The following is a 17,632-nucleotide window of genomic DNA, read 5'->3' on the forward strand; positions in this document are numbered from 1 at the left end:
AGAAATGACACAAAACAAGGCTGGTGCTGTGGTTCACACAGAGAACACAACACACAGAGAAGGTCTTACACTCGCTCTACTTCAGACTGATCGGGAGTAATTGACACTACAAAATAATCACAAATTCGGATTAGAATCTCCATCCCATTTGCTTGTTAGCTATTCTAAAAGCCACTCTGAAGGTGATAAATGAGATAACATTTGAGATGGTGGAGAAGCATAAAGAGGTGAAAGTCTGAATGAGATGGGATGTTCCAGCGGGGAAGCCAGAAAAGAGCGAGTCCTGCCTCTATACAGGTCAGGTGGGCTGAGATTCACCAGGCCAGGAGACAACTAGGAAGGGACAGCCTGGGAGCAAGACATGCTCTGGATACCTTTCATGGGGTCTCATTTGTTCGAAACACTTTGTTCTTAGATGTACTTACAGAAACATGGTACCTAAAGACCCAGTTATGCAGAGCTATGCAGGACTATGAGCTGAGCTCAGAAGCCTCCAATGGGAGGAGCACAGATGGACTGCACTGCAGCATCAAATCACCCGTGGAAGTTTTTTTTTTTCTTTCCAAATAGAATGACATAAACACTTTTCATACAACAGTTTAGAACATGCAGAAAATGTGGGCCTGGGAGAGGCCATACAGTCAGAGTTCATTTTCTGTGCTTAATAGAATCAGTTTGTGAAGCTGTGCCTCCAGACAAACAGCACATAAAGATACGTATATTGGAACCCTGCTGCAGAAAGATCATTCTCTCAGAACTGCAGAGCTGGAAGGGACCCTATGGATCATCCAGTCCAGCCCCTGTCAAGGAAGCACCGTGGGGGAATTGAACTCACAACCTCTGGCTCCGCAGCTAGATATCTAAACCACTGAGCTATCCAGGTATGTCCTCCTTGCCCACTGGAAGCAACCCTGCCAAATAAAACACTAGAGAGATCACTTCAGGGTGGGTGGGGATATATTCATTTTTTACATTTACCCTTAGAAGAACAGTCAGACTGACAATGCACCTCTACAAGTTTTTAGAGACACAGTTCAAGAACAGCTTCACTACTTAATTCTACCGCACATGTAAAACAGCTCTGACACACAAAACCCCGTAACCATATTTGAGGCTTCTAGTTGGTTGTTCAGATAAGATCCATCCAACATTACACAGGTCTATGTTTTAGGCCATTCTCTCTCAAGTTGTCTAAATGTCTCTTAAAGACATGATGTGTGTAGAGAGAAAGCAATGAAAGAATCAGTCCTTAATTACAACAGTTTTACAAGAAAAGGAAGTCTAGGTTTACTAACATGTGACATGAGGAAAAATTGCCACATTAACATCCCCCACACCCTCCCCAAAAAGGATTTGAGTCCAAACTTTTTATCCAAGGGCTAAGTTTCAAATGGGTTACTTAAGGCACTTTGGGGAATAACCACTGTAGATCACAGGAGGAGATCAAGCCACTCACATCAATAAAGGAAGCGTTCACGTAATCCGTGTTCTCTTCGCCTCGCTTCACTGGAATTATCACCCGGTTAAATTCATCTACAGGCAAACAAGGTAACAATTGAAGAACTGTTTAGCAAAATACGGAGAGAGAAAGGTACTGAACTTGACAGAATGGTAGTCGGAAGAGAGGAGTTTCCCCAGCAACATCCAAATACCACCTGGTGGTAGCAGGTGATTTCAATCAAGCCAATTTAAAGACCGTCCTCCCTAACTTTTATCAGTATGTGGACTGTCCCACTAGAGGGGAAAATACCTTGGATCAGGTATATTGTAACATCATGCATGGATATAAGACGAAGCCATTGCCTAGCTTGGGACAGTCAGATCATATATCTCTTTTTTTGATTCCATCGTACAGACCCCTTGTTAAAAGAATCAGACCATCAATTAGAGAAATACAAGTGTGGCCAGTGGATGCAACTGAGCAACTTCAAGATTGCTTTAGGAGCACTGATTGGACACTGTTTGAGGAGGACAATGTTGATACTTATGCCTCAACAGTACTGTTTTATATCAAAAGCTGCATCGATGTTATTGCTACTACAAGACAAGTACGAGTGTTTTCTAACAACAAGCCTTGGCTAAATAGAGAAGTGCGCCTTTTATTAAAAGCCAGAAATACTGCTTTTCATTTTGGTGATGAACTACAGTATAGAGAGGCCAGAGCTAAACTGAAAAGGGGCATTAGGGATGCCAAAGCTATGTACAGCCAGAGAATTGAACAACACCTTGAAAGTTCTGACACTCGCAGAGTGTGGCACGGCCTACGACAAATCACTGGTCAGAGTAACAAAAACAGTCTGTGTAGCAGCAGTGATTTTTTGGCTGAGCAGTTAAATCAATTTTTCAGCCGTTTTGAGGTGGAAACAGGAACAACCATTATTCCAGCACCTACTGTCCATAATACATCACTAGAATCTACCATCGACAGACAACCACTAGTACTGCAGATTTCAGATGTGAGACGCGCTTTCCAGAATATTAATATTCGAAAGGCAGCTGGACCAGATGGAATCATGGGACGAGTTGTTAGGGGCTGTGCTGCAGAATTAGCTGGAGTTTTTACGGATATTTTCAATCTATCCTTGTTGCAGTGTTCTGTCCCCACTTGCCTGAAGACATCTATTATAGTGCCAGTCCCCAAGCAGTCAGCTGTGGTATCTCTCAATGATTATAGACCAGTAGCTTTAACATCTGTTATTATGAAATGTTTTGAGAGATTGGTGCTGGATTACATTAAGGCTAGTCTTCCACCTTCTTTGGATCCATGGCAATTTGCATACAGGAGAAATAGATCTACTGATGATGCTGTGTCCATCGTACTCCATACTGTATTGAGCCACTTAGAACAACAGGGAACTTATGCGAGGCTGTTGTTTGTGGATTATAGCTCTGCTTTTAACACCATTCTACCAAATAGGTTGTTTTTAAAAATGATCAACCTGGGATTACCTCAGGAGATCTGCATGTGGATAAAGGATTTTCTGACAGATAGGCCACAGTCAGTAAGGATGGGATCCCACCATTCTTCTACCCTGGTACTAAGTACAGGAGCTCCCCAGGGCTGCGTGCTAAGTCCTTTCCTCTATTCCCTGTACACACATGATTGCACCCCACTATATAACACCAATGCAATTATTAAATTTGCGGATGATACAACAGTGGTGGGACTCATAAATAAGAACAATGAGTCTGCTTATAGAAAGGAAGTACAAAGATTGATACTATGGTGTAAAGAAAATCATCTCACACTTAACATCAAAAAAACTAAAGAACTCATAATTGATTTTAGGAGGAAGAGAAATGTACATTTACCTCTGTACATAAACGGTGAGGAAGTGGAGAGAGTTGGTAGTTTTAAATTTCTGGGCACTTACATCTCAGAGGACCTCTCATGGACTATAAATGCCAACATGCTAATAAAGAAGGCACAGAAGAGGCTGTATTTCCTGAGAATGCTCGGGAAGTTAAATTTATCACAGCATTTGCTTCTGTCCTACTACCGTAGCACCATTGAGAGTGTCCTAACTTATGGCATTCTGGCATGGTTTGGGAGTAGCTCTGTAGCGGACAAAAAAGCTCTACAGAGAACCATTAAAATTGCCCAGAATATCATCGGGCTCCAACTACCAACCCTGGATGACATCTTCACATCCCGCTGTCTGAGGAAGTCACACAGCATCCTGAGAGACTCTTCCCATCCTGCTTATAACTTTTTTGAACTGTTACCGTCTGGCAGAAGATATAGAACAATTAAGACTCGGACCACACGTTTTCTAAATAGTTTTTATCCTAGAGCTATAATTGCAATTAATAATGAGCTTAAAGACCACCAGTAGTGAATAATCAGTTGGACTGTGTTACTTGGCCTGAGGTGTAGATGTTTGTATTGTTAGTGGGGGATTTCTAGTGGGTGGGGAGTGTTTGGGGAATGTTATGTGTGTGCATGTGTCTGGTCTCTGGGTGTCTGTGAATTTCGTTGTATGATATAATGTGTATATACTTACAATGACAATAAATTATATTATTATTATTATTATTATTATTATTAAAAAGGGGGCCTGTGTTTGCCTGCGGTGAAGCAAATATGGCCCTTCACATTCCAAAGTTGAAAAGCACAAATATTTTGTATGCAAATGCTGAAAGGATGGATTAACTGACTTCCATCAATGCAACTGCTTGTCTTGTTTCACTAACGTAACATAACACCCCTCTGCCCTTCTGGTCCAATTCTGCCCTACCTCTTATCTACCCAGCCATCTTTTCCTTCTCCCCCCCCCCATCTGGTTCTTGACAGCCCCAAAGCCATCTTTTCTGAAGGTTTGTGCCTCTCCTAAACATGCTTTGCTGCCCTGCCAGGCTGATCTTAGCCACACGGGACTACTCACATGGAATGATCTGCAGCACCCGGTTTTTCTTCATGTTGGCCGGCAAATTGCCTGTCCTCATTTTGTCGTTTTGAATTTTGATTGAGGTTAGTTTCTGCGAAAGGAACAGAGAGCATGTAAGCTTCATAAATGGCTTCAAAGAGAGGCTCACATGGCCCAAAATGTGGAGTGGCATATGTGCATTTTGCCCACTCCCACCGCAGCGAGCTGAGCACTCATTTTACCAACTTTGGAAGGATGGAAGGATGAGTCAACCTGGAGCTGGGTACCTGAATCCATCAGGATTGGACTCAAGTTGCGAGCAGAGACTCGGCATGCAGTACTGCCGTTTCACTGTGCCACACGGCTCCACAGAGGGTGTCTCTCAAGGAACTACAACTCCCAGAAGACCCATGTCTCCTGAGTAGCACTAGAGCACCTTTCTTGCCTGGGGAATTCTTGGAGAAATCTGGAAGCTGAAGCCCAAAATATACAAAAGAGAACACCCCTAATAGCAAAACCAGGCCCTGCAGCCTCCAAATTACTTTCGCCTCCATTTTCCAAAGGTGCTCCTAAAAGAATTTCTTAAAACCCCAAACTGCTGTGGTCAACCTGTGCACAGTATTATCCACAGACTTGCATTTTCAGGTTAATGAGAAGGCAGATCCAGAATCTATTCTGTAAATGTGCCATGAACCCATAGCTAAAGAACAGTATTTGGCCCAATTTCTATAGCAGGTTAAGTTAGAAGGATTGGCGCAGATGCCTCCTGACCTCTTTCCTGACAAGCCAAAGCAACAGTCGCTCACCTTAAACTCTTCCTCCAGTCCATTGCTACTGGTCCCTGGGATTTTGTTATAAATCTTCTGGAGGTGAGTCTCCAGTGAGGTGACCTCTAGTTCTGTGTCCCCATACAAATAATGTTCCAACAGAGCTTGGTAGATGAACACATACTGCATCTGCAAGGAGAGAAAAGAAATCAGCTATGAGTTTCATTCCACACATTCAGACAAAATGGCTCCTAAACTATTTTACTGCCCCTGGAGCCCTTTAAAGATTAAACACAAACATTTGTAGCTCATTTTAAGACATCGTACTAAAGTACAACTAAATTAATCAGAATATACGATACAACCAAACAGCAGGACAAAAATCAGTTTTAAACATTGTTTTATTGCGTGCTGCTACATCACATCTGACTCATAGTGACCCTGACAGGATTTTCAAGGTATGTGAGATATTTAAGGAGTGACCTTGAGTTTGCATTGCTGAGTGGGGATTTGAAAGGCCTTTCAATTGCATTTTTGACCAGAATCTTTTGCTGGCAAGGGCTGCTTTTTTTTGAGGGGTGGGGAGGATAGTTGGAAGGAGTGCATAGCCCCCCCCCAAAGATCCAGGGGAGCAAAAGTGGCCTATGGCCATTTTGAATTTCCTTACCTTTGCCAAAGAGTCACTTTACCACTAGGGCTACTAGCATGTAGTGCAAAGAGCACTCCTAGACCAGAAAGAAAGCTCCAGGAAGTAGCTAGACAAACCTCCATCTGGAGTGCTCTGTTTTGTGTTGTATGGATGTGCACAAAGATTTCTATAGAGACTGTGGCTGTAGAGACAGGCAAAGAGATCCGAAGGTGCAGGCTAAACAGAGATTCAAGTAGGTCCCCAATGGACCTGCCTTTATTCATATTAGAGATGGACACCAACAACTGGTTTGTCCATCGGTCCAACAGGTGTGTTCCATGGTTCTGAGCCCTGCCTTCCCCCGCAGGCACCCACTCACAGGGAGTGCCTGGAGGAAATGGAGCAGGGGAGCCAGGATGCTGTCTCTGACTGGGTGCCTGCCGGAGGAGGCGGGGCTCGGAACTGCAGAACACCTGTTGGACTGATGGACGAATCTGCATGAACCAGTGGTTCATGCCCATCTCTAATTCACATGTTTGCTTCAACAAGCTCTCCTTTCGAGCTACTTAAATTACACCAGCCCAGAGTAGAGTCGTCAAGAGTAAGTGGGGTCGCTGTCTGAACCTCTTCTATTGCTAGCTGTTTCCGTGAAAGCCTCTTCCTTACTCATAAAAAGCATCAAGTGATTTGCATCGCAAGAATATGCACCAGGAGCAGAAAGGAGCTCCAGAAACAGAAGCCTCAGAGGACATATTTTCTCTGCTCTGTTCTATTATGTGATTCATTTACGGTTAGAATGCTAAATACCGTACACAGTGGGTGGTAAATTTGCAGAATATATAGATTTTGGTGTAGAGACTTACATCAGTCTGTACCATCTGGCAGCGCTGTGCTCGGATGCGGCTGACAAATCCATACACATCCACCTTCCTTTCGGTGTGCATCATGTCCAGCATGGCATCAATGACAACAAAAGTTCCTGTTCGCCCCACACCGGCACTAGGGGTTGGGGAAAGAGAGGGGAAAAAAAGAATCCCTTTGTATTTGGTTCTGGCAGGGAAGGTCACCAAATAGCACATGTTCTGGATCACAGCATGTAGCCAAGGAAAATGCTTAATTTAAAAAACAAAAACAAATGAAAGCTCATGGAATAAGACCTGTCTCCTTAGTGTTCTTTCTCAGGGAGCCTGGAATACATTCAGGAGATTTCTCACTGGGAAGAAGCACGGGCCTTTTGCCCTTTGCTGTCCAGTTGAACAGCTTAGTTTCCCCCACATTTGGGTAGAAAGAAGGATGTTACTCCATAGAGGTAAATATGGCCATCATACTCCTGATCAGCTGGTTCCCAGTCTTGAATCCCCAGATGTTCTTGGACAAAAACTTCCAGAAACCTTCACCACCAGCTGTGCTACCGAGATTTCTGGGAGTTGCAATCCAAGAAAATCTGGGGAAACAAAAGTTGGGAACCACTGCTCTAGATCATGGAGGATAAAGTGTGGCTTATATATTGTATGTGGTCCCAAATGCAACTTCAACATATTCAAGGTACCACCCCTGGGTATCTTGAAAAATAAAAACAAGAACATAATAAAAATAAACAAAAGCCTCATTGTGGATCTCCATGGACTTCTGGCTAATATCAGAGGCTCTCTTGCGTTTATTTAGTGCTAAGCAGAATCTCTTCTTTGCCTTATTAAACAAGCGTCAGGCTCAGAACTTCGTCCCAGTGGCATGTGAGGCTGTAGAATCACAGCACGTAAGTTAATCTACAATATAGGCTCTGCACAACTTTGATATCTGAAGAACTGTAAACAAAGCTGTCAAGTTTCAGATAGTTACCATCTGCATTAAAAAAATATTGCTGAGGCAAAAACAGTTGCAGCAAAACTCTCGTGTTTTGCCACTGGGGTATATTTTTGTCTCAACTAATGTTACCTAGTGAGACAATAAACGAAAATAAATATACAGAGGTGCCCCGCATAGCGACGTTAATCCGTTCCAGGATTAACGTCACTATCCGGATTCGTTGCTATGCGGGGGGGGGGGGAACCCCATAGGAACGCATTAAACTCTGTTTAATGCGTTCTTATTGGGGAAAAACTCACCGCTATGCGGGGAATCCTCCATCCGGCTGCCATTTTCGCTGCCCAGTAAGCGAGGTCAGGGCGCGAAAATGCTGTGGGCGGCCATTTTGCTGATCCAGCGGCCAGTTTGGAACTGCCGATCAGCTGTTTTCTAAACATTGCAATGCAAAGATCGGTAAGCGAAACGTTTACTGATCATTGCAATGTGATGTTTAGCCTATCTAAACATCGCAATGCGATTGCATTAGTGATCACAAAAAACGGGTTGCTATGCGAATTCGTCGTTAAATGGTGCGCTCGTTAAGCGAGGCACCACTGTACGTATTTTTTTTAAAAAATCCCATACTGTTTTGTAAGGCAAGACACGATACTGAGAAGCAGAAATGGCATGCTCCCGTTCTCAGTACACTGAAATTCCAGTGAGGATGGAAAATAATTCACAAATTCACTCAGTCCACAGTGGTTGTTTTTAAACTTGCTACACAAAGTTAGCCCACTGGGGTGACAGAGATGTAAAATATTTTCCACGTACAATACTGTGGACTTAGAGAACTCCAAGGAAGCCTGATTCCTCATGGACAGAAATTAGAAAAGACTTCATCCAGGGAAGAACCATAAGATGTCTCTGGAGAGAGTTCTGTCTATTGAAGAGGTGGGGAGGAGTCAACCGTTCCGCAGAGTAAGAAAACTGTGGACGGACCACAACTGACCTGCAGTGGACAACGATAGGCCCTGCGTACTGGGGGTTACACGTCTTCACCTTCTTCAGGAACTTCAGCATCCCAATGGGAGTGAAGGGAACCCCGAAATCGGGCCAGCTGGTGAAGTGGAACTGCGTTACCAGACGCTGAGGTTTTTTGTTGGTGACATCGCCTACCTAGGTGGAAGGGTAAGAAAAAAAGAGTGAGTGTCACTACAAATAAGAACATAAGAAGAAGGGCCCTGCTGGATCAGGCCAAGGGCCCACTTAGTCCAGCTTCCTGTATCTCACCGTGGCCCCACCAGAGGCCTCTGGGAGCCCACGAGACCACTAGAGCCCCGTCTCCTGATCCCCCTCCCCTGCATCTGGCATTTGGTGGTGCCTTCCTTCTAAGCCTGGAGAGGATATACCCCCATCATAGCTTGTCACCTGCGATGGGACTTTTCCTCAAGAAATCTGTCCAATCCCCTTTTCAAGGCATCTAGGCCAGATGCCGTCACCACATCCTGTGGTAAGGAGTTCCACGGACTAACAACAGGCTGGGTCAAGAAATATTTTCTTTGGTCTGTTCTCACTGTTACTCATCAGATAACTGGAATCACAACAACTCTCCGAACCCCTTCACTTCCTCTTAGCACCCACAATGTCCACTGTATAGATCAACAGTGACAGGAAAGACCAGTGACAGGTGGGCCAGATGGAAATACTGGAGCTGGAAAGAGGAGGGAAGGGTGAAAGCAGTGCCCTCCCTCTTTTCCCAGTCCCAGTCTCTTCAAGTCCATTTACCTCTTCCTTGATGAGCAAACCCTCCATCACAATATGGCACCAAGGTTTCCCAATGCTGACGAGGTCTGCTCTTCCCAGAAGGGTGTCACGACTGCACGATACCACTGAGGGGGCACAGTCACACATCTGAATCTTTCCTGTTTTTAAAAAATATCCCTCCAGATCAAAAACTAGATTGCTAGGTCATCCTAGTCCTACTGATCCTAAGGTTGAGCATTCTCAGGTGGGTATATTTGTACAGTACTTAGAAGAGTCAAGCAACTCAGCCTGATACCAATCAGGCCAGAAAACCCAGTTCTTTTGTGCATGCGCAGAAGACGGTGGGGGAGAACCACTGCACAATACCTGCTGAATGCAGAATTTCCGTACTGTGTAGTCAACTAGGACGGTCACATCTTCCACTGACACTCTGATATTTCCATATGTCCAGCAGCCTTGATCTGGCCAGTACTGAGCACATTTACACTGCAAAGAACCAGGGAAGAAGATTTAGTGCAGAGCAGATAGCCCAAACATTTCACACCGGATGCTGCAGCAGACCTTCCCCATGGCTCTGTGCACCCACCAGCAGACATGGGAATGGCACCAAGGCTATTTCTGAAGGGTGATGTAAGTGGCGTTCTGTACCATTTCTGTCCCTAGAAGACCTACAGGCCCTGACTGTGAAAGTGCAGTTTATCTTATTCTCTGCTTGTGGCACACTAGAGCGGTGGGAGAGCAGCTCAGGAGGAATCACAACGTTGAAAGGTCAGGATAGTTCACTGAATTAAAGAGAGGGAGAGAGAGAGGAGGGTTATTCAACTGCATTACAGGCAAGAAAGGTTTTTGCTTTCTTCCTGTCTCCAAGTCATAGATTTTAATCACAGAAGCATCAGGAAATGAGGGCGTGGATGGAAAGAACAGCCTTGTCAAAAGGTGAAACAAACAAAAAACACGGATTGCATCTGGGGGAAACGTGCCGATAACACAGTGGCCTCAGAGCTGGATGACAACTGGGGAAACCAGGTTCTAATCATTACTCAGTCATGAAGCTAACTTCTCTGCAAGGATAAAAATAGGTAGCAGGAGCAGCAGCATGTACACCACATTAAACTCTTGGAGGGAAGTTAGAATGTAAGCAAGCACATAAAAATAGACGGAGGGTTTTCTCTTTTATACCAGATTAAAAGATTCCTTTTTGCTGATGCATTTAAAACATTTATATTTGATTGTGTCATATTTTTAAGTGGGAATTTAAAATTTGAGTTTAACTGAAATTTTTGCAGTGTACTGTTTCCCGGATATATATAGGGTTCACTCTCTCGCTCTCTCTCGTTTTATAACCATATTTATACATAGATATAGATATAGAGATAGAGATAGTTATAGATATATAAAACTATATATATATATATTCAGTTGTGTGATTAAATATAATTTTTCTTCTTCTAAAAATCCTGCGGACATTATCCTAACAAACAAAGGTTAGTTTATAACTTAAAAACTGAAAACGACTCAATAAAGAGCTTTGTGATACAGTGGTAAAACTTCAGTACTGCACTCAAAAGCTCTGCTTGCAACCTGTATTTGATTCCAAATGGCTCAGGCAACTGGCTTCAAGTGAACTCCCCCATTCATCCTTCTGAGGTTGGTAAATGAAGTACCCAGCTCGCTGGGGGTGTGGGGCAACATACAGGATAGATTCTTGAATTGTAAGCCTCCCAGAGATTGCTTTGCACACTATGGGGTAGTATATGAGCAGCACATTTTGCTCTTGCTATATATAAAGGGGAAGAAGTTTGGGTTCTGGGAAAGCATACTTTGCAGGAGGTGACACACTCACAGCTTTTGGGACCTTCCCAAATAAATCCATCTGTTGAGCAAATACAAGGGGCAGCTGCCACAGAAATCGAATTCTTCCCTCTGTGGGAGCCTCTACAGAGGGGCCTCAGCATCTCTGGCCCCTCCTTGGGTAACACACTGCCCATGAGAAACTTCGCCCATTCACCTATGGACACCTCATTATGTTCCCAGACACATTTTCCTTTCACACTGATCTTTCCGCTCGCCACAAAGGCCCTGGCAGTCACTTGCCTCTTTCCTCTCTTTCAGGTTGGTCACCATGACGATGGTTGCTGTGTTTTGCTCCCAAATCATTCTCCAGAAGTCATTCACAGTCTCTTCTTTTGGTCCTAAAAAGAAGATTTGGGGAAAAAAAAAGTTCTCAGGAGGGCATTATGCACGTGAAAAAAAGTGAGATTAACCACCTCCCGTACTTTCATGGGCCTAGGAAGCTTCCCAGCCGTGTGTCAAGTGCCTCTGCTTGAACTGTCAGCTGTTTTCAAAGGTCTCCGACATACACCTTTTTTCAGCCTTCCCACTTGAAATTCCTTAAGCGTAGGTGCCAAAGACGGAGCCTTGAGCTTTGTATATGCAAAGCAGAATCTCTGTGGCTAAATGGGAGAGAAACTGTCTTCCTCTTGAAAATCTCACTTGCAACTTCTACACAGCGTGTGAGTTTCCAAGACCTTACACCCTGAAGAAAGCTTCTTGTGGGCTTCACAGAATAATTTTATTTACAATCCCCTCAACACACACACATGGCTGCAGAGAGGCACTGGCTTATCCTCTTAAACCTCTAATTCCTGTCTCCTAAAACAAAGTAGTCTTCCCAGCACTAAACACCTTCACACGTCAAACTTCAGAATTCACCGAAATTAGGGAAGACACAGAATCCATTCTAGCAACAGGCTGGTGGCCAACTTGAGAGGCAAAACCATTCTCGCTCAAGTCTGAGCTGCAGAAAGTTAACTGAGGTGTGTCCTTCTCTGGCTTAAGGAAAAGCTGCATGATCCTGCATCAGTTGGCTATTACGGCTGCTTGCCGCTTACAACAGGACAAAACATACCTAAGCAATTGATTCCTTGCATTGGTTGTAAACCAATGGACTGAATCAATTTGGAACAATCCAGGAGAAAGCTAACACATTGCAGATACACTCTAATCAGTATAAAGTTTTCAGACTCAGGACACTACAGAATGGAAACCTGAAGGAAGGCCAACATAATTTACCTTGGGCAGCAACAAACTTGTTCTTCTCTTGGTACCCCTGTCATGACAAAACAACAGAAGAAATGAAGATGGTTGACTCCTCTGGCCCCCCAAAAATCAGCTTCAAAGTATTCAAAGACATTGGCACCTGTTGGCATGACTGATGCACAATCATATAGCAAGCCATCCACCCCACTACTATTTTTAATACTGTCATGAGAGACCATGGGAGAAAAAGCTTTTGGGGATTGGAATAGTGTGACAAAGGGCACAAATAAGCTGTTCATGTTTCTCCTATGGTATCTGAGTGGAATGAATATATTTATCTTCTGGAGAAACAAATATCTACACTTTGGACAAAAGTATTGAATAATGATTACGAATGTTTTACAACACAGGATAGATGAGTGACTTGATCTTTGTAGGAGACAGAAGAATCCTCAGCAACTGACCCTCCAAAATTAAAACCTCTTGACTTAGAGGCGTATCTACGATTTGTCTATAATTTCTGCTTTGGTTAAAGCAGAAAGGACAGGAGAGAGAGAGAGAGAAATGGCAAACAAGAGTTTTGCTCCTGGCTGTTTCCAGCTTTGCAAGATGAAGTACACTGGATGGAAAGGCAACTAAGGGACCATCCATCACATTATGAGCCTGTCCAGATCTTAAAGACTGTTGGGAGGAGCCCTCTTAAAAACACTTAATAGATTTAGAAGTCCACCTAACAAGCACCTGGCAGAGGGCCTGACTACAGAAAGCACAATCTGCTTCCATTCTGACTGATTTTAAGAAGGGAGTAAAAACACATCTTTTTGTTCTGGCCTATGAAATCTAACCTGTCCTGTAGTGCTGTTTTTTTGAAAAAAATATTTTAATAATTTTAATTGTTTTTAATATACTTGGTTAGTTTTATTGGCGGGGCTCATTTACATGGTTGTATGATTTTTTTAAAAAGCTAAATGTGATTTTATCAATTTTTCTTATTTCAGAAGTTTTAAGCCACCTTGAGCACTACCTTTGAGTGGAAATGTGGGGTTGTGAATGTAATCAATAAATTACTGACAAGAGACAAGTGAGCAAATTTACTCTTTTGTAAGCAGCTACTTCATGCTGATAGGCTATTAACCTATCTAACTACCGTGTTTCCCTGAAAATAAGACAGGGTCTTTGTGAGCCAGGACAGCCGGCTGGGGGGGAAAGAGCTCAGTGCCAGCGTGGGCAGGCGCCCTCAGCAACGGCAGAAGGGTTGTTGGCCTGGAAGGCAACACCTGAGGCAGGTGAGGGTGGAGGCCCTAAACCTACCCCCCAGAGAAACAGCAGTAGCCGAGGTAGATATAGAGGGGAGCGAGCAAGAGGAACTGGACATTTGGGAGGATTCCTGGGAGTTTCCGTCACCTCCGGAGAAGAGAGAAAATAGTCTGCCGGGGGAGACACTGAAAGGAGCTTCTAAAAGGATGGCATCTCCGGATGGCATGTATAATCCACATCTATTCAAATGCAGTCATGTCATCTTCTGGTTGCTGCACAAGGGTGGAGGGTGGGGTTTCACTTCACTGGGGCTTATTTTTGGGGTAGGGCTTATATGAGGAGCATCCTTAAAAATTCTACTAGGGCTTATTTTCAGGTTAGGTCTTATTTCCGGGGAAGCAGGGTAGAGCCTGCCGCTTCAACTGCTAACTTCACCAAAACATCACACCAGCTTTTGATTCTCTGATCGTTAACAAAAGATACCAGCATGAAATATGGAACACTTCTGCAATCAAACGATATGCTTTGCACCTCTGAGACGTATCAGAAGGTAAAATCTTCTGGAACTGGGATACAGTCATGGCAGCAGCTCTACCATGGTTTCCAAAAGCCATGTTTTGCATCCAGAAAGCAGGCATTTTGCTTCCAGCAATACAATGCAAAGATCAACTGCATAAGATTATTGAGGGGTCATGACTGACCAGATAGGCGGGATATAAAACAAACAAACAAACAAACAAACTTTAATGCTGACAATGGAGAAATTGAAGTGCTAACCATTTCCTATAGTTTAGTTCAATCATCAATGCTATTATTTTAATATGACTATATTATTTCTTTTTACTAGACATGGAAGTAAATGCTGGACAATGAAGAAATCTGAAAGGCAAAAAATAGATTAATTCAGAACATGTTGCTAGTGAAGACTTTTACGGAGGCCATGAACCACCTGAGAGGCAAATAAATGGGTTTGATATTAAAATAAGACTGAACTCTTTTTAGAAGTGCAGTTGTCGAAACCAAGGCTTCCATACTTTGGATATACTTTAAGAAGACAAGATGTCGTGGAAAAGACAATAACGCTAGCAAAAGCAGAAGGCAGGAGGGGAAAAAAAAGGAAGGCCTAACATGAGACAGCCTGAATCAACAAAAGAAACATAGCTTTTAGTTCACAAGACCTGAGCACAGATGTTAATGACAGGCCCTTTTGCAAGTAATTATCTCATAGGACCACGATAAGACAGATATGATGGCATAGAAGAACTGAAAAATGAGAAGACCTCTGCAGCAGGGAAGTTTAAGAACTGCTTGGGAGATCAGGTAAAAGCTATTGGCTGGTTGTGGAAAAGACAGAAAGAGCTACAGCATGGCAAAGGGTGGAGCAGGAAAGTAGCATGCAAATAGTGCAGTGAGGAAGGAGGTACTAGGCAGCCTTGCCAAGACTCCTTTTTCAAAGCTAGGCTTGGCCATCATGTAGCTCATGAGCCCCTGAAAACTGCGTTTGAGGCTATGGACTCCTGTGAAATCCCTAGCTGTGCTCCCAACAAATTTTCTTCCTCCAAGCAAAAAAGAGAAGCGCTACTCTTGGGAAGTCTCCAGGAGCAGCAACCCTCCATTTCAAGAAAGCGCAGTCCTTCCATGCCTTTTTAAAAAACCCTCCAAATGGTGTTTTATAAACATGGAAGCAGACAACAGATGCCTGCCTGCCTGCCTGCCTCCCTGCTCTAAGTGCTCGAAGGCTGAAGCACACTTCTTGGTTGTGGTGACCTTTAGGGGGCAACAGCTATGATGCCTGAAGCACTACAGCTGTACCCCTATAGTTCCATGGGGGGGGGAACACAGTTTATTTCAATGAGCAAGCTGCAGTAACAGCTGGAAGGGAGGAGGGCATGCCCTGCACCTTTTCAAACTCCTGATAACGAGAAACCTCTCAACATAGAGAGCCACACCTCTCAGGATTCCAAGCGATCCACTAGATTATACTGACACACCTTCATCCATGCATGTTTGTATACCATCTAGGTCAGAAACAGCAGAGAAAACAAGAGCATTTTTATATGAATGGAGTCCCGTGTCATCCCAAGTACTTACGTTAATGAATGAGGCATTGATGTAATCAGAATCAGGAACTCCTTCAAGAGGTGTCAGATGAACCCTGGAGTGATCATCTAAGGAGAGCAAATAAAGAGGCAGCCCATTAAGGAACAAAAAGAACAGGAAACATTTAACATGAGATTTCTGTAAAAGTCAAATATATCTCCTAGGCTAATGAAGTTGCAGCAGAATATTATCTAGGCTTGGTCCCAGGACACAGAAAATCTAGGAGAATGCCAAATCATTGCAAATTATAGCCCAGACTCATTGTAGGCAGGCAAATCTTGGACCTGTAGTTTTAATATGTGGTGTGAGAAAGCTCGTTCCCCTCAACCATGAAGGTTTATATACCATCCAACCTACATGCATGAGAAATGCCAGGGAAAGATGAAACATCCACTTCACTCCTTCCTCCCCACATTTCTGCAATGAAGGCATTAGTGCAGGCCAAAGGCAACATTTCCTTAATGGTAACCTATCAAGAAACACATGCTAACAGTATGCTAACAGGAGATTTGTGTCTTTCCATCTCTGTGTCATCCATCTTTCTTTTCTTGCAGTTTTAGCTCTACAGGTATGCAAAATCAGAACCATTTGAATTAAGGCTAATGATCACACATAACTTGATTGTAGCTTCTGATTTAGTGGCATAATGTCCACTAAGACATTTACCAGGAGGAGGAGGAGCAAAAGGAGGCGGCACATGCAAGAAAAATGTGGAATAAATGCTGCACCCTCACAATTCTGAGGGTATTCGGGTAGGTATTTTGATGTGGGTGGATGGACATTTTCTCCTTTTCAGGATATTCTACCATATTACTGTAACCTGATGCCTTTCACTTCAACAAGGAAGTGAGATGGGTGATGGGGAGAAAGGAAAGGAAAGATTTCTCTCCCCAGACCACCAAATTTGGCAAAAGGTAAAAGGAGCCAGGGCTAGCAATAGTTCACTGGCCACTGGAACAAGGGCAGGTTGCGGTCAAATCTCTGTGCTTTTTCTTGGGTGAAACGCAAACCAATAAGCCTCAGTGGGTAAAGCCACTCTCCCCGTGTGTAAGAGATCTAGCCCAGGTATTTGCGTGGGGTTTCCTAGAAGGTGGTGGGCTGCTTACACAGACCTCCTAGCAGCTGCTGTGCGGATCAGAGGCAGTGTCTCTTCTCCACACCCCAAATGTTGTGATGGTGTTGCCTTATTCTTATTAACTGGCTCTCAAATTAATGTTCTTTCACCTTTGGTTTCCAAATGCAAGACATTTTTACCATTTATGAGCATTGTTTCTCTTATTCTTGTGCTACAAGAACTGTTTGTCCTATTCTACGCCTCCCCTGAATGGTGCCACCCCCGTGGTATTCTCTTTACCATCTACAATCAAATACATCTCCTAGGCAACCCCTTCCTCTTCAATAATCACTGCATGCGTTTTTCCATCTTGGCATAAAAATAAGAAAAAGCAGTGGAGGTTTGAACAAGTTTAACACCTTCCTCCATCATGGAATCCATCAACTGGGAAGCACAGCCTCCTTTACAAAAGGAGATAATTTATTTGTGACTGTTAGGACTGGCTCAAATTCTACGGAGGTAGTTCCAGAACACAAAGCCTTTGTTATATTAAGAAAGGAGTCAAACGAATGGACTGGTATCTGTCAGCCCAGTGAAATAAAGCAAGAAATGTGGATAGCCCTAACGTACTTCCATCAGTAGATAGGGATCCATATCGGTGTCCGCAAGGCTTCAAAGGTGAGGCCTTGTGGTCCCTGCTTGAGTGATCCATTTGACGCTTCATAGTGGAAGAGGAAGGGACAATGTCATCCCTCTCAGAAGGACGCCACGGCTTCTTCTCGGCAGCCCCTCTGCTCCTTTTCATCTCCTCTGGTGCCAGGCAAGATCTTTGCCTGGCCAAACAACACCTGGGTCCTGAACTTCAAGATCA

General features: G+C 43.7%; 1 protein-coding gene across 4 annotated transcripts in view; it reads right to left on the bottom strand.

Moving 5' to 3' along the window:
* PTPRA (protein tyrosine phosphatase receptor type A) overlaps positions 1–17,632 on the bottom strand; it is a 165,288-nt gene that overhangs the window by 10,889 nt on the left and 136,767 nt on the right. For all 4 annotated transcript variants that reach the window (XM_073002112.2, XM_073002113.2, XM_078394456.1 and 1 more), the window contains 9 exons: positions 15,699–15,775; positions 12,384–12,420; positions 11,406–11,503; positions 9,678–9,797; positions 8,557–8,723; positions 6,626–6,761; positions 5,174–5,323; positions 4,386–4,479; positions 1,457–1,533 (listed from right to left, as the gene is read on the bottom strand). In XM_073002112.2, the coding sequence (XP_072858213.1) occupies positions 1,457–1,533; positions 4,386–4,479; positions 5,174–5,323; positions 6,626–6,761; positions 8,557–8,723; positions 9,678–9,797; positions 11,406–11,503; positions 12,384–12,420; positions 15,699–15,775 (956 nt within the window). The remainder of the gene's footprint in view (positions 1–1,456; positions 1,534–4,385; positions 4,480–5,173; positions 5,324–6,625; positions 6,762–8,556; positions 8,724–9,677; positions 9,798–11,405; positions 11,504–12,383; positions 12,421–15,698; positions 15,776–17,632) is intronic.

The sequence above is a fragment of the Pogona vitticeps genome, chromosome 5, assembly GCF_051106095.1.
Source record: "Pogona vitticeps strain Pit_001003342236 chromosome 5, PviZW2.1, whole genome shotgun sequence".
In the NCBI taxonomy this organism is placed as follows: Eukaryota; Metazoa; Chordata; class Lepidosauria; order Squamata; family Agamidae; genus Pogona; species Pogona vitticeps.